The following is a 21,619-nucleotide window of genomic DNA, read 5'->3' on the forward strand; positions in this document are numbered from 1 at the left end:
TACATGTATATGCAGAGGGGGCAAAAACACTTCCCTGAAAAGTGATCACCCACTAGATCACTTGCACATATCATTATCCTGATATGCAACATGTGGACAGGCCAAGTGATCACAGCTCATGCTCAGGAACCTAGCCAGAAGCAAGCTCTAGAAGAGATCACATTTACATCAGCCCCAGAAAATTGGCCTGTTACAAATGAGTTTAAAAGACCACAAGGCCACAAGCAACCAGGGTAAGCAAGGGACAAGGCAACAAAGAAGCACCTACATGAAAAAGATGACTGAAACCTGGTAGTAGAAATAACTGGAAAGCCAATTTCTAACAAGTATGCTTACTCAGCATAATTTAACAGGTTTGAACAACAGCAAATTATACACAAAGTAACAGCAGATTTGAAAGAAATCCTAGCTAAGAACAAAATCTCAATGAATATTTTGACAGCAGATTGTATTTAGCAAAAGAGAATTGAGACTCTAAAAACAAATCATTTTAATGTTTTGATGAGAAGAGACAGAAAGAGAAAATAAAGACTATATTAGAGAATATTGGTGATTTTTCAATATCAAACAGGAATAAAAAAAAGTCTAGACACAGAAAAAATAAAAATAAATAACAATGAAACATCAGAACCCCATGAGGTGTTGTCCCATGAAAAGGCAACTGCCAGTCTAGATTGCTGCATACCATCAGCTCAGTAGTGAAAATGAAGGATGGGAATATAGCTCAATTGGTAAAGTGCTTGCCTACCATATAGGAAGTCCTGGGTTTAATTACCGGTATTGCATAAAACCAGGCATGGTTGCCTACTCTGTAATCCCAGTACTCAGAATGTAGAGGCAGAAATTTAAGGGCCCCTTAGGATATAGGAGGTTCAAATATCTCAAAAAGATAAGGTTGTGATGCTCCTGCCTTCACCTTCTGAGAGCTTGGTTTGTAGATCTGTGCCAGTATTTGTACCATTAGACCCTGCCTCAACAAAGTGAAGATGTTTTTAGATGGGCAGTTCTTTAATTTCATTAAATCATCACTAGGAAAGGATGGTCTTCATGCAAAAGTGAGTACAAATAGAAGTTCTCATATTTAGAGCAAACAGGCAAATGCATTAATAAATACAAGTAAGTATTATTTATACAACAGAGCAGTAATATCTGTAGGCCTAATCAAACAAAACCCAGATAATTGTTACAGAATCAAAGTAGGTAGGAAGGCTGTCAACCATCCTTGTATTATGTGGAAAGTAGTGACGGCTTTGGTTAGGGTTTGTTAAGTTATATCCTGCCCCAGGGGCTGGGAGAAGTTTCGAGAGACGGAACCTAGGGCTGTGTGCATACCAGCTATTTGATTTACCATTGAGCTATATCCCCCACCCAGTATATATGGGCTAAGGTAACCAACAGTAAAAACAGTCAGGAAGTATATAATTTCCAGTCCATTAAAGCAGGGAATTTTGATACACATGTGGATTAAGTTACTTCCGCAAGAGCATTCACAGCATCATAGTTCATAGAAACCCCCGTACTGCCCTCTTGAGAATGTAGGTTATTAATATTGTGTAACAATGAAAATTAACTACCTATAACAACATAAATATGACTGCAGTATATGAAGACGCAAGCCCCAAGAATACATACAATATATGAATATGTATACATAATTCAACTATCTATGTCTAAACTGAAGTTAGAGACAGTTGTGAGCCACCATGTGAGTTCTGGGAATTGAACCCAGGTCTTGAAGAACAGCCAGTGCTCTTAACAGCTGAACCATCTCAGTCTGGACCCTTGTCCTTTAAATTTTTTGTAAAGCTGTAACTAAAGTAACTCTTAAAAAAATACAGATTATCAATCCTTGCTTAAATAAGTATCAGCACTGGATTTCAGTTTGTATTTAAATTGTTCTGCTTATTTTCCCAAGGTTCCTATGAAAGAAATAAACATGAAAGGATTTAAATATTGAAGCTATATTTATTAAATCATTTTGCTGGCCCTATGTGATCAAAAATAAAATATAACCAAGGTGGTTGCACACACTTTTAATCTTGGCAGAGGGAGGTAGGCCTCTTAAGAGTTTGAGGATGGAGGTGTAGAGATGGCTCAGTGGTTAAGAGCACTGCTTGCTCTTCCAGAGGACCTGAGTTCAATTCCCAGCAACCACGTGGTGGCTCACAACTATCTATATTGAGATCTGGTGCCCTCTTCTGACCTGCAGGTATACATACAGGCAGAACACTGTATACATGATAAATAAATAAATGTTTTTTAAAAAAAGTTTGAGGACAGCCAAGGTTACAAAGAGAAACCATGTCTGGAAAAACCAAGTGTGTGTGTATGTGTGTGTGTATAAATACGTACATGCATATATGTATATAAAACATTACTACTTTTTAATAAGATGTGAGCACTAGGTAAGTTAGAGGGTTGGATACTTGGCTTTTAGATAACATCTTGGCTAATTTGCACTAGATATTAACAGCTATCACTTCAAAAAATCCTTTCCAGGCTCAGTAGATGAAGGAGTCGCAGAGGGGTTGCCTACACTTCAAAGCACTTCTAGTACCAATGCTCATGCAGATGATGACGACAGGTTAGTACCAATATAGTATGTTCTTTTCTCATGAAGTTTGTGCTTACAGCTCTTAAGCTTAAACTTGTGTAAGAAATTTATTGAAACTTTAATATAATTTTGCATATTTCTAAAGCTGCCTAGTCCCCTTACCTTGCTGGAATGATTGCTCTCTTGCTTGCTACAGTTTTCCAACTCTTGTTCTAGATATCATCTGTATGTTCTAAGGAACTGTCTTCATTCAGCCCCTGAGAACTATACATTATCCTTTTCCTTCATCACTTACTTGATCTTCCTGTATTTCATCTTTAATTTCTTTCAACTCTATTTTCAGAATCCCTAGTTCACTTTTCCTCTGTACTACAGCTACGCTGGTTTAAGTCACTGCTTTCTTTCTCTTGACTACTCTAGTAGTCTTGAAATTGGGCCCCGGTTTCATTCTCACTTCTTAAGTCCATTCTCCATGTACTGCCAGATCATTTCATTTTTAACTAAGATGTCATGGTTTTTACTTAAAATTGCAATTTCTGTCAGGCAGTGGTGGCACACCTTTTATCCCAGCACTTGGGAGGCAAAAGCAAGGCGGCTTTCTCAGTTTGAGGACAGCCTGCTCTACAGAGCTAGTTCCAGGACAGCCAGGGTTACACAGAGAAACCCTGTCTCGAAAAACAAGCAAAATCTAAATTCCTTACTGTTTAAAGTTCTACATAATATAAGTTTACCTAATTTCCATCTGTTCCTAAAACCCTCTATATTTATTCCTACCTTCGGGCCTTTCTGCTATTTCATAACCTTTGCTTAAAATGTTTTCTCCCGTGGTTTCCACTCTTTTGACTCTTAATTTTTTCTGTAACTGTATGTATATAGGTGTTTTGCCTACATGTGTTTGTGTGCTGTGTACCACATCTCTGTCTGACACCTGCAGAAGCTAGAAGGTGGTATTAGATCCCCTGGAACTGGGATTTCAGGTGTTTATGAGGCACCATATAGGTGTTGGGACTCAAACCCAGGTCCTGGGAGAGCAGCCAGTGCTCTTAACAACTGAGCCATCTCTCCAGCCCTCTCTGACTCTGAGCTTCAGATCATTGACTTGAGGCCTTCCTTGACAACCAGCTTAAAGCGGCACCCAGCCACTGTTGGATCTTCCTAATTTAATTCTTCCTCTGGTCTATTTCTTGATTATTCATTGTCTCACACCACTAAATATAGATTCCACTGAATGAATTATTTCTCACATAGAATGCAGAACAGTCTTTTTTTTTTTTCTTAATAGCTGTATTTGCTGAAAACTTGCTTCAAACATAGATGTATTAATCTTGAGTAGCTAAACCTGGAAGATTGAACCAAAATCATTTGGATGAAGTAGTAAAAGCATAAGTAAGCACAACTGTCCTTATTTCTTAATTTTAAAGAGTAATCAAGTAATTTATTCTTTATTAAATACTTTGCTAAGTCATGGGATTATAAAAATGAAATAAATAGCCTTTTCCATTGAGAGCTCCATGAGTTTTCAGGGAAGGAACAAGGCTGAAGTCAGATAGGAAAACAGATCACCAGAAGGAATCTGCAGGGAGTTTGCTGCTGCCTGTAGGAAGTTAACTAATTAAGCAATAAATCAATGAAGGTTTTCAGGAAGAGGAGGTGATGACTCACCTATATTTTGTAAAGTGAATGGACACTACCTGAGCAATGAAGTTAGGCTTGTAGAGGAAGTTCACTGTGAGAAAACAAAGCATATGATACACTAGAGGAATTACTTAGTATAAAGTATATTTTGGAGAGTAGGGAGTATGACCAGAAATTAGGCTGGAAAGAGAGAGTTCATATATGAGTAGTTTTGGGCAATTTTAGTGGAGGTTGAGAATTTATTCTGAAGAAGATAGTTGTAGCAAGATTTTAAAGAAGGAAATGATCAGGACCTAAATTCAGAAGCAGAAAGGAAGGAATTCCAAGAGATTGAAGGGTATCTAAGGTAAAATAGCTTATATGCCTTGTGGGTTTTATCCATATTTAAAGATGCTAGACATTTTGGGCAGTCACATTGCTTTACAAATTTTTCTAAATGAGAATCTGTTTTTAAAAGTCTTTGTTATTTCCTTTGTTCATTTAAGAGTTGGGCTGCAGAAATGTGTATTCAACGTAAACACCAGAGCCTGCGTGCCTTCTTTGGTTTATTTTTTTAGATTGGAAAATGTTCAGTATCCCTACCAACTCTACATTGCTCCTTCTACCAGCAGTACAGAACGACCAAGTCCAAATGGTCCAGACAGACCTTTTCAGTGTCCTACCTGTGGGGTTCGATTCACCCGTATTCAGAACCTAAAACAGCACATGCTTATCCACTCAGGTAATATGATCTTCGATGTTGTTGCATAAGGGGCCCTACCAAAACATTTTACTTTGCCATCCCAATTAAAAAAGAAAGTAAAGACTTTGTTTCAGAAGTAGTGGCACATGCTGTAATCCCACCATTCAAGAGACTGAGGCAGAAAGATCTAGAATTCAAGCCAGCCTGGACTGTATAATAGAAAGAAAGACTCCATCTGAGCAAGAGGGGTTGGGGGCACAGGGAGTGGGAAAGGAAGTGGAGGCTGGGTGAGGTGAGGGAATTGCATTAGAGAACAGAAAAAAGGTTTAAAGTCCTGATAAGTCACTTGAGACCAGACTGGCTAGCAGTGTTCTCTTTTTGAAATGTCAGAAAACTAGTACATTTACCACAGTTATTGAATATTCTGATTAAAATTTAGAGGCAGTGTGTAAATATGTAAGTTAACAGATACTGGAAATAATTAAGTACATGTTTATAAATGAGAAAAGCACAAATGAAAATAGTGTTAAAAATTATACATAGGTGATTCTTTGAATTTCTCTGTAAATTTAAAATTTTTGCATGGTGGCATTCGAACTTTAATCCCAGCACTTGGGAGGCAGAGGCAGGCAGAACTCAGTTAATTTGAGGCCAGCCTGATCTACAAAGTGAGTCTATGATAGCTAGGGCTCTTGTTACACAGAGAAACCTGTCTTGGAAAACAAAACAAAAAAAAAAAAAGTTTTTAAAATTTTTGCCAAATTAAAGAGCACTTAGCAGTGAAGCTGTGTGATGAAAAAAGGTAAACAGTAAAACTCTGACCTCTGAAGGATGGGAGACCTTTACTGCTGCTTTCAGCTCTGTCTCATTTCTCCTTCTCTAGAATGGGTCTTACGGTCTTTGTACTATTACTTTTAACATGATCACTTCTCTGTGATCTTATGAAATCCACAGGTTGTGTTTTGCAGAGCTTTAACCTCCCCCCTCCCCCCAAATTGTGATAGTAACTGAAACTGTTAATATACTTTATAATTCCCTTATTAATGTCTACTATTAAATACTTAAGCTAATTCACCATATAATGATCCTATTATTAAATACAGAGATGTTAGAATTTTTTCATTTTTTTTATTTCTATTTAAAATAGTATATTAGTTTTCCTGTTGCTATGATAAATACCCTGAGAAAAGCAATTTAAAGGAAAAAGGGTTTATCTGGCTCACAGTTCCAGGTAACAGTAAGTCCGTCATGGCAAGGACATCATAGCAGCAGGAGCTGAGAGAACTGGTCATACTGACACAGGCAGAAGCAGAGAGCGAGTGATGGCATACCTGAGTGTGTTCATCTTGCCCTCTTTGTATATATACTCTAGGATTCCCTGCCCAGGGAAGATTCCACTGGCAGTTAAGCTAGATCTTCCCACGTCAGTTAATTTAATAAAGACAACCCTCAAAGACATGCCCAAGAGAGCCATCTCCTGTGTGATTGATTGTACATTGTGTTGAATTGACAGCACTAACTGTAACAGAGAGGTGATGTTTACACTTTGAGAGTAAGCATTGAGCTCGCTAATGAAATATGTATTATTTTGGGGACTTGGGGTGTATAAATGGTGTGGTTTAAGTGTGTTTTGCGGCCAGAGATTTGGCTTCAGTAGTAGGACACTTGCCCAGTGTGCATAAGACCCTAGAGTGCATCACAGCACTACAAACAAAATAATGTTCTCATTTCCTCTACATTGGTGTGATAAAATACACCTTGAGCAAGAAAGGTTTCATTTCATCTTACAGGTCAATCATTTAGGGAAATCAGTACAGGAACTGACACAAAAAAATTGTGGCAGAAGGTACTTGTTAGCCCAATCACAGGCTTATACTTACCTACTCTTACATAGGCCAAAGCCACCTGCTCTGGAGAGTGTTGCTAGCCACAGTGGGTTGGGCTTTCCTACATCAGTCAGCAATCCAGATGGTACCCCACACAGCTGCAGACTAGTCTGATCTCTAGCAGTTCCTCAATTGAGAATCCATTCTGATGCGACTCTATGCTCTTGTTAAAGCTACTAAGATAAATAATTTTTGAAATCTGTAAAATACGTAACTTAGAAGAACTCAGAAAACAATTCAGTACATACCACCTAGTTACCTTCTTTCTGGGTTTCCCTTTTTTAAGCACTAGTGACTCCGGACTACCTCTGAATTACGTTGAATCTATTTTATTGGCAGTTTTTAATTTTAAAATTGTTTTTGTTCAGAAATAAGTGATTTTATGACCTTTCAGTTTATTTTTCAGATGGTATTTTGTTGTTTTGTTTTATAGGAATTAAACCATTTCAGTGTGACCGCTGTGGAAAAAAGTTCACCAGGGCTTACTCGCTAAAGATGCATCGCCTAAAGCATGAAGGTAAACGCTGTTTCCGGTGCCAGATATGTAGTGCCACTTTCACTTCCTTCGGGGAATATAAACACCATATGAGGGTTTCCCGGCACATTATCCGCAAGCCTCGGATTTACGAGTGCAAAACATGTGGCGCCATGTTCACCAACTCTGGAAATTTAATCGTGCACCTGAGGAGTCTGAACCATGAAGCATCAGAGCTAGCAAACTACTTCCAGAGCAGGTGAGGTGCACAGCGAAAACCCAACCAGGAAAAACTGCGTTCTAAACTCTTCCTGCTTTCAGGGCAGCCTGCTGTGTTATTATCAGGTTGCCAGCTAATTAGTCACCTTCTTTTTAAATTGCCACTCTGCACACTCTGACCTCCTGATCTGATGGAAGTTTGGTAGGTCTCCTAAGTTTTGAAGTCATACTATTGTATTGGTATTTAAAATAAACTCCTATAAAATAAATAGTAAAAACTATCCCCCACAGAAAACTATTTGTCCTCTTGGGTTTTTTTGTTTTTTTTTTTTAATGGAGTTAAATAAATTTCTATATCAGATTTAACTAGATCTTACTAGCAGATATACTAGATGTTAGCAAAGTTCTTCAGTACCACCCCTCCTTTTTAAAATCTTCTATAGTCAGGCATTGTGGTGCACACCTATAATCCTAGCACTCAGGAGGCAGCGGCAGGTGGATCTCTGAGTTTAAGGACAGCCTGATCTACAGGGTAGCCAGGGCTATATATACAGAGAAACCCTGTCTTGAAAAACCAAATAAATAAATAAACTCTAATATAAAGGAATATCCATTTATCAATAAAAGTATTTGACAGCTGTTAACACGGATGTTATTAGATCCAGTAAGTCTCCTCTATTTTCACATTAATAATTTATTATAGTAATATATTTCTAACTTATAGATTATACAAGTAAATTCAATTCTCTTTCTAACTCTGCTGTTGATTGAGCATGTTAGGTATCATATGAAATTTATCTGAAGATAAAGCTTTAACAAGATGGTATCTCAGTCATCCTGTAGCCATAAAACTCTTATATGTGCTTTTTAATACTTCATAAGAATTCTACCTTTGTAGGAATCCTTAGTTTCTTAAAAAGTAAAATCCGTCTAAACCCTTACAGTTTTTAACTAACCTACATTTTTTACAAAATCTTTTCAGTCCCATATTAAGTGGTCACCTCAGATGTATTGACAGGCCCAATATAATAATAATAAAAGTTTAAATAAATTGATTTATTTCATAAATGATTTTAAATATTAAAATTTATTACTGTTTCCATATTCTAAATCTTGTAGTGAAATGAACGTTATTTTCTATGCCTTTCAACTTCACATAGTAGAATGTATGTAAGGTTGTATCCTAAGGACTTAGCTTTTTAGCTAACTTCTAGGCAGGTAGCAAAACAGAGATAGGTTTCTATGAACCTCTTACTCAGGGTGTTCCAAGAAAAGTTAAGCATTTACCTTGTTCACATGATCTTTGTTTTAGTGGAATGACATTTAACGTTATATTCGGACTCCTTATATATATAGATCCAGAAAAGCCTTTGAAGTGTCCAGAGTCTCACTGGAAGTGATCACTAATCTTTTTGATGGCCCATAGGGAGATGTGATGCACTTTAGTTCTTGAATGGCCTCAGTTGATATTAGGGAAGCTTATTTAGTAGTAACAGCTTCATTGAATAATTAGTGAAATGAAAAGTCCCAGTCTTGTTTTACAGATGTTTACAGATGACATCTTTTTATTTATAGTTTAAAAACTAATTGTGTATTTTATCCTTTGCCTCTCATTTAGTGATTTCTTAGTACCGGACTACTTAAACCAGGAGCAAGAAGAGACCCTTGTTCAGTATGATCTTGGAGAACACAGTTTTGAAAGCAACTCTTCTGTTCAAATGCCTGTGATTTCACAGGTCTCCTCAACCCAGAATTGTGAAAGCACTTTCCCCTTGGGGTCTCTTGGTGGGCTTGCAGAAAAGGAGGAGGAAGTGCAAGAGCAGCCAAAGACCAGTGCTCATGCTGAGGCTACCAGAGATGACCCCCCTAAGTCAGAGCTGTCTTCTATAATGATTGAGTAATTCTGTGATTTGGCCTTGGTTTGGGTTTTTGGAAAGTGCCTGTGCTTTGTTTTATACGTTTAAATTTGAATTTTTAAACAAAGAAGGGTTCCATTTGTAAGCCCAGAAACTGGAGGGTTGCTTTATTTTTTGTTTTGTTTTTCATAGATGAGAGATTGCTTTTGCGTGTGTATAATAAGGTAACATTGAAACAGAACATGAACTCTGAGACTTAAGGAAAAGCAGCTGATTTAACACATGGCAGTTCTTCCTCCCATTGTTAAAAGTGGGCAGCAGCAGATACAGAAGAAATCAGGTGGTTGTTGCCCTTCCTGAGATGAGAGGGCTCATGAGAAGTTACTAAACAGAATTTGACAATTTCTAAGTAAATGTTTACTCCTAGATGCAGGAGTAAACATTCCTGTAATTTTGGAAGTATTTAACAATAATTTTTTTCAAATGAAGGTAAATAACTTATGAAATCCAGCATATTCTTTTTTTTTTAAGCCATTTTGAATTTTCATGGTGAAAAATTAGTATCTGGCAGGCATTTCCTGTACCTTTATAGTGTCACTCCAAAGGCTAAGAGGTGTGATTGAGAGAATCAGGCTGTGCATGGAATGGCCAGGGTGCAAAATGAGGTCTGTATACCCCAGCTTTTGTAGGAATTTTCTTCTTACTGGTTTTCTTACTAGAATGAATGCTGATACCTGGATAACTAGGACATTGCCCAGATAAGTTTCCTCTTGTCCCATCAATAGTACTTTCATTTGCATATACTATTGTGCTGCCATAGAAAAGAAAAATATTGAAGATATTCTATATTTTATATATAGGTTTATGTATTGTTGGGGATGTTTATGCTGTGCTGTTTTGGACAAAATAAAAGAATTCTGTTTTGAGGCTACATTCTTAACCCAATTAAGATTGTTTACAAGATCACATATGACAGCAGTACATTGTCCTTATTCCAAAATACTTTGAGGTGTTGCCAAGTTTGTTAACAGTGGTTATTACAGTTTTCATGGGATGTAAGCAATAATGTGAGAGAAGAGGTTGTAAAATGATCATCTCTGACTCAGAAATTGGGGGAGGGATTGTTAAAATTAAAAACTTTGCTACTCGATAAAATTTATAGATTGGGATATACTTTTTTATCTGGTACTATTAAAGCCTCTTTGATTTGAAATATTCATGAGTCCATGAGTAATGAACTTTTGAGTAATTTTTCTTTATAAAAAATTGCCCCAAGGTTCATCATTATGATAGCCCCTGGTGGGGTTAGAAAATAAAAACAATCTATGTTTTTTGTTTGACTTTGGATATTTTGTTTTGTAACAGGATCATAAGTAGCCTAGGTTGGCCCAGAAATATTGATCCTCTTGCCTCAGTTCCCCCACAACCCTTGCTAATATATTATAGACACATAACACCACACCTAGATCAAACACATGATCTAAATTTTATTCCAATACCAGACTTATTTTTTTACATTATATAATTTGTTTCTTTAGAATTTATTAGTTCTGTAATTTAATTTCCATCTTTGTTCTTTTTTCTTCTTAACACTGAGAATTGAACCTGGACCTTATACGTCTTGAGCACATGCTCTATCAATGAGATACAACCCAGCCCTTATTTCCAGTTTTTCACTTGACTCATAAGTGTATGACTTTCAGAAAAAAATCAACTAAAGAAGTCAGTAATTTTTATTTTTATGTCATATATATATGATCTTTGAAAAGTGTGCCTACTAATAAATCCTAAAATTCAATTAGAATCCTGTTTTAGTATGATAAAGATTAAGTTAAATTATGATCAAGAATTATGTTCTTGGTTCCAAGTTGGGTTGTTTTGTTTTGCTTCTATTTTGTTAAGAGCTAGAAAAGGAGAAAAGAAAATGAAATAAATAAAAATAAATCAGAGATGAACTAAATTGAAGAATTCTTTTCAGATTCTTTGAAAAGTGTTTCAGTATACCCTGTATAAGACTTCTGAGTTAGGTCAGCCTCTTTGTGAGGATTCCCTCACTGGATTTTTATTGCTAATGACAAATCCTGTAGCCAGCCTTTAGGACAGGTTCAAAAATACCTGAAGACACATAGGTTAGTCGCCTATTACTCAGAATCATTGTGATAAAGGCACCTGACTAATGTTTAACATAAAATGATACAAAAGCCTTTTCCTGTTCCAGTGAGACTACATTTTTGAGGACATTTTGTGTATGGGTCTGTTATAGGGAACACAACTGCAAGACATAATTGTACATAAAGTAATATCTAAGGTTTATTTAAAGTTGATTTAAAAGAGGAATGCCTAGATATATATACTTTTCACCAGAACATATGGAAAACATTTTGAAGAGATGATCCCTTCATAGAAATCACCAGGGTAACTAAACAGAAAAGCATTCGTGTTTAGAATACTTAAAGGTAGCTATCTTTTGTAAGGCCTAAGAGGATAACTTTGTGATATTTAAAGGGCTTAAATTTTAGAATGCAGGATAATTACTTTTAAAAACCTAAGCATTTTATACAAGAAAAGCTTTGTTTTCAGTTTTTTCCCAACTGCCAAATAGATAGAATGTGCTTTAAAGTGAAGTTTTCACTGTGGTGTAAGGAGTTGTAGCTCCTCCTGTCACTCTTTGCATTTCCAAACTCTAGTCTTCAAAGCATCATGTCAGTAATTCACTTAGTCAGAAACAGAAATTTGACAGTGACTTTTACATTTTCCAAGAAATGGGTGTAGATAAATGTTGTTATCAACAAATATGTTTAAATGAATTTCTCTTAATTGGCCATTCTAAATAATTCCAATTTTTATTTTAAGTTTAACCACAGTTCATTATATTATTAGGTTTTATTTGGGCGGGGGGAGTTGGTTTTTTTAAGTTCACAATTTTGTTAAGACAGAATGTAGTAAAATATTTAAGTGGCCTCATTTCGGTCTTATGTTTAAACATTTTAAGCCCCATTACATAAGTGCCGTGTTAAGATACATTCCCTTTGTTATTAAAAACAAATAAGCAAAAACACGTATGTTTTGTTAAAATGTTTTACTAAATGGAGTGAAATAGTCTGCCTCTCATGTGCTGAGTCATTGGTAACCCTGTTCCTGTCTTAACTGCTGAGCTAGGCTCTCCTGTTCTAGAAACTGATCCCTGTTCCTTTGGAAGCTATAAGTCCTTCACTCCTTTAAAATAAAAACACTTATTTTATTCTCTTAGTCTAATTAATTAGAAGCCACTTTTGGAGTTAGTTTCCTATTAAGGGACATAACCATACAGTGTTATACAGATGGCAGTTCTCTCCCAGTGTCAGAGAATTACTTTTTATGATGGTAAATGAACTGTTCTAATATTTTAACTGACTCTTCAGTTTTTTGATTTGTGGAACTAATGATCAGGCAAATTGGAAACTCCATTGTACTGCATCACTTATCTGCGGAAAGGGCCTTAAAACCCTGAAGTGTACATCTGTGTGAAGAAATAATTTTTGAGTTCTTAACTAGGGGTAAAGGAACTAGGAAAGTGCACAAAGAGCAAACAGCCCAAAAGTAGGGGAGGAAAATGGGTTTTCACTGCACGTTGTTGACTTCAGGTGCCTTTTTGTATTTTGATAGGTACTAAAAGAACATGTAGAAACCAGAAGTCAGTGAAATAAAGTTGAGGGAGTAGAGAGATGTTATTGTCATAAACATAGCTATGGGGAATATTTATAACTAAACATGGGTTTTAAGTATGCTCATCAAAATTAAGATCTGTTATTTTGCTTATACTAGTATTTATCTCTGTCATTTTTGACAGTGGTAACATGGATTATTTTTATTTGAAAATTTCTCAGCAAAGTGAATTTGCCAAAGTAGCAATGGTTCAAATAAACAAGGAAGTGGAATTGAGCCAGTCCATGCTGGGAAGTAGGCTATAGATGTTTCACTCTGGATTACACATAAATTAAGACTTTAGTTGCCTCCTAGAAACGTTGAATAGTGTTGAATAGGGAATGGTACCAGCTACCATCAGGAGTTAAACTTTTATTAATCTATATACTAAAGTCTTCTTAGATGTTTCCCCGTATCATAATTCTATTTAGAACAGAAAAAGATAGCTCTCTGTTTTTGGAAATAGTCACTGTGGAAATTTCAGACAGTGCTTTTAGAACCTTGGCTTTGGCAGTCTCTGAGCAGTGATGCTGCCTCAACCTGTTTCTGAGACTTGAGTTTTTAGTGCTCTCTGAGTGAGACCCAGGACACTTGCAGCAAAGACCAGGCTTCCTGTGTGCAGAATAGTTTACAAAGGACTCAGGAGTTCAGACCATGATTGAAAACACTATGTGTTTTTTATTAATTGAAAATTAAGTTTTTATTTTAGTTTGAAGTGCCTAGTTTATAAAATATCAAATTCTTTTTTTTTTTTTTTTTTTAAGTTAACAAGCTTTGCTAAGCCTAAAGCCCTGGGCTCAGTTGTGATGATTTCTTGGTACAATCACTGATAGTCATTTGAGGAGCTATAGTGTCATGACTTGTACTAAATTCCTTGTTTTCTCAAATGCCAGCCTGACCATACCTAGAGCTTGAAAAATCATCCTGTGAATGAATGTTGGTTACCAAAGTGCATCACCTGCTGAAGAGTCAGTCTCTCTGTGCCAGGAGAGGTGTTAGTGTTATCTTCAAGATGGGGAAGTTTCTTCCGCAGTTCTCCTTTCCAGAGAGAGCCTTTTCTGTGAGTGTGTGAGTATGCTTCCTGCGGGCTTGTCATTTTAGGCAGTAGTTTCCAAGTGGACAGCTGTTACGGAAAGTCTCTCACGCTGAGAGTGCTTTGCACTTTTGAAAGTTGCACTGCTTTTCTGCTCCCAGAGTGAATGGCGTCGGGTATTTACAGATACGATCATAAACTTTGTTGTTCTGCTTATACAAAATGATGGATTCTAATGCTTATATTTGAAGGTATACTTTAAAGAAACAACAGTCTGTGATAGGGTAAAATTTGGTTTTGACCCAAGTTCCAATGATATTTAGTTCATTGATACTGGTGTCTCCTGTTGAATCAGCTAGATATTGCCTGCCTCTTTGTTAAGGCACCCTTGTGGCACCTTACGTTCAACTTGAAGGATGGTATGTGGCCTCTTTGTGCCTCTACTATCTTTTCAAAAGCCATTTTATAAAAATCTTAGGTATTTTAATATTTAAATATATATATTTGTGAAAGATACTTTTAGAACAGACTTTTTTTTTTTAACTTTGAAATTCCTGTATTCCCATTTTTAAGAGTAAACTAAAGCTTTTCCAGGCTTAAGAAGTATCTTTTTTCAGAGCCGTGATAAGAAAGTCAGAATGAGGTAATAGGTCAAAGAATTCAGTGATAGGAAAAAAGATGTCTGGGGAGGGGAGACAAATTTAAAGGTGAAAACAGTTACTTTGATGTAACAAATTAACTTTTAAAAATAAAGTTGTGGTTTTGCTTCTGTGATTTCCTATTTGCTGCTACAGTAGCTCACTATTTTATAGGGCTAATAAATAAATCTGGCCTCATTTGAAAACTGGGGTTCTTTCTAATACAAGCAGCCTAGAAAGAGACTGCCCCACAGTCTGCCCGACAGTGGCCGAGTGTCCCGTGTAGCTGATGCATGCTTTAATACTTGCCTGAAGCTGGCAGCACGGAGCTCAGGAAAGCTTCCTGCCCTGCCAGCTAGAGCACTATGACTCTTGGGGAACTGGCATCTGTGAAACAGGCCAAAGAGGGCACTGCTGAGGAGAAACTGTGAAGTCAGTTACATGAATGGGTGTTTCCATATCCTCTACCCCTCTCCTAGAACAGTACTACTCTCTCCAGCTGTGCCAGTCCCCAGTTCACCAGCTTTGTCCAGTTGTTGTCATCACGTTCAAAGTATAGCTTTACTTGGTGACAGTGGCCATAGCTAAATTACTTGGCATGTTTGACTTTCTACAATAACAAAAATGGTCTTAAATTTTGTTTTGTTTGATTTCCTAAAAAAAATGTATACAGTGTCATAACTTCACGTTTTATATACTAGTATCTGGCTATTAGTATTTTACAGAAACCATGGTTCTTGGTGACTACATATATATATATTTTTGTGACTTTTTTGTAAACTAAGTGCCGTTTCAACGTTACAATCATTTTTAGAGTTATTGTAATCAATGTGAATATCATGTTTTCTCAAATCTGTTCTGAGCCTAGTGTTTGCTTTGTGAACATATGTGTATTGTACATACTCTGTATAGTTACATTGTACTGAAATATTAGCTTGTTTGATATGAGAAAAGTATGTATTGAGTACCTTTTTGCTAGCCTGATTGCTTAATCTTTTTTAAAAAAGGTTTAAACTTTTTTTTTAAATCTTTAAACTGGCCTTTATTAATGGTCACAAATAAAGTTGCAGTTAGAAGGGATGGACAGGGAAAAATTAGTCTTGAGTGGTCTTTGGATAGAAACATGAGACTAAGGTTGGTTTTTGTTTTACTTCATTAAAATATCTTACTGATGTTTTATGAAATAAGTTTTCCTGCTGTTGTCATTGACTGTTGGCTGAAAGGAGGAACTGGTTACTGTGAATGTGCAAACTGGAGACTACTACAGTGGACAGCGTCTGTCAGTACCCCTGAGTGCAGAACCCATCACACCATGCCCAGGCCAGGGAGGGAAACATAAAGAGGGAAGTTGGGGAAGCCGTCAAGTCTGAGAGCTAGGGAACCAGCTCCTGGGTTAAGCTACTCATTTGAATGGTGGTTGCCTCCGATATTTTTTTTGTTTGTATGAGTGTTTTGCCTTCTTGTGTATCTGTGCACCACATGTGCTGGTGCTTGAGGGGGTAGTGAGCCTCCATATGGGTGCTGGGACTCGAACCCAAGTCCTTTGCAACAACATCAAGTGCTCTTAACCCCTGAGCCAACTCTCCAGCCCCAGTTGTTTCATATTTAATATTGATTAGATAGAGACACATTGCTTCCATTTCAGTGATGACTAAAAAATGGGAAAAAGCTTATTGCAGAAGTGGTATGTCTGTGCAAGCATAAAAGAGGCCTCATAGAAAATGACTAGAGTGAACTCAGTCAACCAGGGTTGTTTTAGTAAATTAAGTTCAGAAACAAAGATGGAGGTTTTAAGATGTTTTTTGGTAGCAGACATTTTAACATGTTTACCAAACAGTCAGCAAACTGGTTTCTCAGTATCCTAAACCTGAACCATGGATGATAGGGCAGAGGTAAAATTCAAAAAGATTTTTTTAATAAACAGATGAGGGTTCTGTCTGCTTGCACACCTACATGCCAGAAGAAGGCATCAGACCCCATTATAGATTATGTGAGTCACCATGTGGTTGTTGGGAATTGAACTCAGAATATCTAAGTGCTCTTAACCACTGAGCCATCTTTCAGCCTCATTTTATCTTGGAGTTATCTTTGCATAAAGATTATGAACAGGAATATTGAGAGAGTGATACTAAAAAGCAGTAACCAAAGATACATCTTCTAAATTGGTAGAATTAAAATTAATAATTTGGGTCTTCTCCTTTGAACAAGAAAGTTTGTTCCAAGAAATAAACAGAAAGTTGTCAAATATAAATATAGTAAGCCTTAAAGGAGGGGAGGTGTGCATAAATATCTGTACTTATTTAGTGTGACTCTTTGGTATCAGTAAACTTCACAGATGTGAAATGGAGGTAGCTGTGTTTAGTCTAAAAAGCAGTCCGTCTGCCAGAATTGCTCTAACTAGAATTGAAATGCTCCTGGACAGAAGAGCTGCTGTTGCTGTCGCTCCTACAGTTTCCCTCAGTTCTGACCCATGTACTTAAGTTTTCCTAACAAAAAACACTGGAGTATTTGTACTTCATAAATAAGAAACAGATGATTGCAAAGGCCATGAGCAGATTTGATGGTACTTCCTCATGGGGTCCCTGTCAGTCCCTGCCTAATTTTCTCACTGCCATGTTTTTAGCTGCTTTTTTACTCATAAAAATTTATTAGCAGTGTTCAGCAGGCTCCAAGACAACACTTTATTCCAGCAATAGGCAACAAAAGATGTTATGGCAGAGAATCTTGGTGCTTAACTAGCAATGAAAAGTGGTCACCGTCACCTCATAGAAGAAACAGCTTACATTTTGTCAGATTTCTTAATTCTACCTGTGGCCCAAGGGCCCTTCCTGCCACCTTTGTAGTTAGCCCCTGGAGTTTCTCTTTTTGCCTCTGTTTTTGAAGGCTGTTCTCCATTTTTCCAGCTTCTTGGGCTGTTTCAGGGACTTTTTTATGCTACCTTTGCAGCATGACCTGGTACCTTTGGCCCCTTCCCCAGACCCTCATTCTTAGCCCTTTTGCTGCTTTTTACAGGAAGTCATGTACTGGATGGTTAAGTGTTGTTTACCAGAGAACTTGAAAACTTAGGCAGGATCAATACTAAGCCACCCCTCTACTTCCATACCCAGCTACGGTGACCAGCCTCAAATGAATCCCCTTTGGCTCTTGCCATCTGGAGGTCATCCATTGGAAAAGTTCCTGTAGAACACAGTCACATAAGACTTCCAAACTCTAGTTTGAGGGCAAAGGCAAAAATGTTCTCTTTAATAGCCCAGACATACATATGTACATACATAGTAGGGTCCTCCAGTAGAACTCTTTTTAAGAGAGAAGGAGCAGGTTGCCTGACTCTGAACCCTATATAGCACAGACTGGCCTTTAGTCCTCAGTAGTTACTCTTGGCCTGCTCAGAGGTATCTCAAACTTTTCCACCTGCTTCCTCAAACATCAGGGACTATATTTCTCTTGTCAAGGGAGCTGCCCTGCTGTTGGTTGGGATTCTCCCTTACATTAACTTAATGTTGTGTATTTTCATTACCTGTCATTGACAACTGCCTTATTCACGTAGAGGCTGCAGGCTCTTGGCTGACTGAATGGATGACCCTTGTGATATTTAGGAGGTGGTGGGTTCTAAAGTAAAGAATTTCAAAAAGGAAAAAAAGAACTAAGACTGGAGAAACACCGAAAAAAATCGGAGGAGCAATGTGGCCGAAGGGACAACAAGGAAAAGCATGGGGAGAAGCCAGCACTTTAGTGGGCTCATGAGAAGAGAGGGTTTGCACACAGTAAGAAGGAGAGTATGCCAGAGACCCATTCTGAGCAGCCTTCAGGGGGAGTGCAAAGGGGTGGAAGGTATTCTGCTGGGCTTTGTGGTATTTCTGAATGGGAGGAATCAAGGACTGTGTAATAAGCTTGGCTGGGGCCAAACCGGAGAAGTTGTGCAGAACTGCAATGCTTGCCCATAATCCCAGCACCCAGGAGGAGTGTAAGGCCGGCCTGGGTTTTTTGAGACACTTTCGAAAGACAGACGACAAACTGTATTTGGTAGGAAAACTAAGTACATTAACTGAGCAGAAGACCAGGATCAGAACTCTTTAGAAAGATTGAAGAACAGGATTTGAAAGAACACATAACAGACTTAACTGAGTCCATCAGAGTTCAAGTTAAAGCCCAAGAGAAGGTAAGAGAGGACTGCTAGAAAAGCAGCAGGTTAGTGGTTTGTCTGAAAAATGGGCCTGAGCTTAAGTGCATGTCTTGACTCCCAGCACTGGGGAATGCCTTCTATGTCCATTCCATACCCGTGGCCTGTTCCATTGCTTGGGCAACCTAGATTTGTTTTTGGAGGGAAACTGTCCAAAAGAAAGAATGAGTTCGACTGGGACACTGCAAAAGGACTGCGGTGCAGCGTTCAGGTGAGCTTACAGGTGGCATGCACACTCGCATGCTGGACCCCCGTCACTGCAGGTCAGAGGAAAGTATCCCTCCTCAGACCGGTTGTACAATGTTTAGTTGTTGTTAATGTACATGCTTTGTAGCAGAATTCACCACCTGAGTCAGGTTTGTGGGATTGCAGATTCCAGACATTCCTGTGGCTTGCAAGTCATCTTCTGTTCCTAAGCATTGGATAACACAAAACCCAGGTGTTGAACATGCAAGCACAGATCTTGCCCTGGCAGAGTTGTCCTGGGAGGACAGGGCCAACAATTTAAAAAATAAGTTTTTTTAAGTGCTGGAGAAAAGCATGTTGGTGGGCTGAATGAGGTTAGGTTGCCAAAAATAACAGTTACCTGAAGTCCCTAAGGAGGAGTAAAGGAGTGTCACAGGTATAGGGGACAATGCCAACGCACACTTGCTCACTTACTACCCTGCTGTATCTGTGACCAGGAAGGCAAACTATCCAGAACAAAAGAAGCTAAAAGCAGGCCCTGCTGGGAGATTTAGAGTATGGAACAGGATGACAGTGGGAGTTTGTTTCCAGGCTCCATGGGTATCTTCTTGCACAGTTCAGAGAGGCCTGTTATAGAACAGGCTTCAAAGTGGTTTAATCCATCTGGCACACACTGCATTATAGGTTGAGTCTTTTTGAAGAGTTTGGCCTTGTTCTCAATATCCAGAGTCCTTATTTTAACAGCATTAAAATGTCATTTAAAATACTCTGCAGGCTAGGGATGTGCGCTGTTACGTACTAGCATGCTCGGTGTAAGACAGACATATGAAACACATGTCTGTGGTACGGAAACCACTGGCTAGGTAAACAGCCATGACTCCTAATCCCAGAATTCACTGTGCACATACCTCCAAAGCTTGTGCTCTGCTCATCCAGCAAGCATGAAGCAGCTCAGTAAAGCAAGGTGACATAACTGCCTTGTGAAGACCTCTAGGGGGTTGAGGTTTTAGCAGGAGGCCGTGTGTAAATGGAACACTGCTGCACTAGTGTCCAGTTCACGCTGCTACATTTGTGCGTAGAAGACAGACACAGAGCTGCTGTGCACATCCCATCTGTGTGACTCCTGTGAGAATTCCAACTACCGTGTGGGCAAACTCGTACAGAGTTTTCTACAGAGATTCACTGTGGGCTAAACTGCACATTTTAAGGTTCCCCTGATCTTCACATCTTCATGCACATCCATGTGTACACGTACAAGCAGGAGAGCTGGGGAAGGAGGGCTTCCCTAACTGAGTCCTCGCCCTGGCCTTGCAGTGCGACTGAAGCATTAGGCCCCATTTCCAGGTCTGACTGCTGTCAGATTGCCACAGCTGGTGCACCAAAAACCTTCCCATGACTGCTGAGACCAGACCAGCCCCAGTGAGTCATCTGCAGCACCCTTTTGTCACATTCCCGCTCTTCCTTTGGCTCTAAGGCCCTAATGAGTTCAGGATTCCCCAGTGTGCTGGCTCTCCCTCATGCCCAGGCCTTGCTTGCCCCAGCTCTTAGCGTGTGCTGTGGGTTTTCCAGTGCCCTTCCCAATTAGCAGCTTGGAGGTTGAGCAGGATAAACACCAAAGCCACTCCTCTACCCAACTACCCACTGTGGGCAGAGGGAACCAGCACAGCTCAACCCTGGCATTTCCCGAATCCTGAGGCTTGGCCTTCTGACTAATGTTCAAGAGGCCATCTCTGAGCATGCTGAAGGTGTTGATACAGAGGTTTGGTCCTCTGCTACAGAAGTCACCTGCTGCAGTTCTTCAATCCCAAGGGGAGAGAGACTGTCTAGGTTATGTGAATCAGTCGGTCCAGGATAAGTGGCAGCAAACATGCTTATTTTGGGTTCCTGAAGTTGGGTGTTGGTGATGTTGAAACACTCACTTGTGCTCCTGAATTAACTTTTTTTTTTTTTTTAATTTTTTTGTATGTTTGAGCATTTTGCCTTTATGGACTTAAGTACACCACATACATGCCTGGTGCCCGCAGAGGCCACAGAGGGTATTAAATCTCCTGGAACTAGAATTACAGATGGTTGGAAGCCGCCATGTGGGTGCTAGAAATACAGCCTGCATCTTTTTGAAAAGCAGCCAATGCTCTTAACTACTGGGCCATCTCTTCAGCCCTTTATTAGCATAGTAATTGCACAAAATAATGACTTTAACTGTAGCATTTTCATAAATGAATATATCAAGCCTTGTTCATGGTCACAATTTCTCATCCTCCCTTTTTTTTTTCACCTCTGTAATCCCTATTCCCAGCCCCTAATAGATTCTATTTTCAGGTCCTTGTTTTTTGTGTTTACATGCAAAGATACATGTTCTTTTAAACTAACGTGTGTCCTGGCTGCAGCTCTGACTGATTGGTTGCCATGCTGAGCATAGAACCCAGAGCCTCCAGCATGTTAGAAAAGACTGCACAACTGGGCTAGCTATACCAGACTGCAATACTTGTCTTTCTGCAGATATTTTACTTACATGATGCCCATCCCATTTCTTGCAAATGATAGAATCTCATTCTTTATAGCTGAATGATAGTACTGTGTGTGTGTGTGTG

General features: G+C 38.5%; 1 protein-coding gene across 7 annotated transcripts in view; it reads left to right on the top strand.

Annotated features, from left to right (window-relative positions):
• Zbtb44 (zinc finger and BTB domain containing 44) overlaps positions 1-15,849 on the top strand; it is a 58,375-nt gene extending 42,526 nt beyond the window's left edge. For 2 of the 7 annotated variants that reach the window (XM_021644032.2, XM_060371300.1), the window contains 4 exons: positions 2,500-2,584; positions 4,798-4,910; positions 7,191-7,491; positions 9,070-15,849. In XM_021644032.2, the coding sequence (XP_021499707.1) occupies positions 2,500-2,584; positions 4,798-4,910; positions 7,191-7,491; positions 9,070-9,352 (782 nt within the window). In that variant the 3' untranslated portion in view covers positions 9,353-15,849. Of the gene's footprint in view, positions 1-2,499; positions 2,585-4,746; positions 4,911-7,190; positions 7,492-9,069 lie in introns of all 7 variants that reach the window. The other 5 variants (XM_021644033.2, XM_060371303.1, XM_060371296.1 and 2 more) reach the window with 3 other exon arrangements.
• The last annotated feature ends 5,770 nt before the right edge of the window (positions 15,850-21,619 follow it).

Source organism: Meriones unguiculatus, chromosome 1 (assembly GCF_030254825.1).
Source record: "Meriones unguiculatus strain TT.TT164.6M chromosome 1, Bangor_MerUng_6.1, whole genome shotgun sequence".
In the NCBI taxonomy this organism is placed as follows: Eukaryota; Metazoa; Chordata; class Mammalia; order Rodentia; family Muridae; genus Meriones; species Meriones unguiculatus.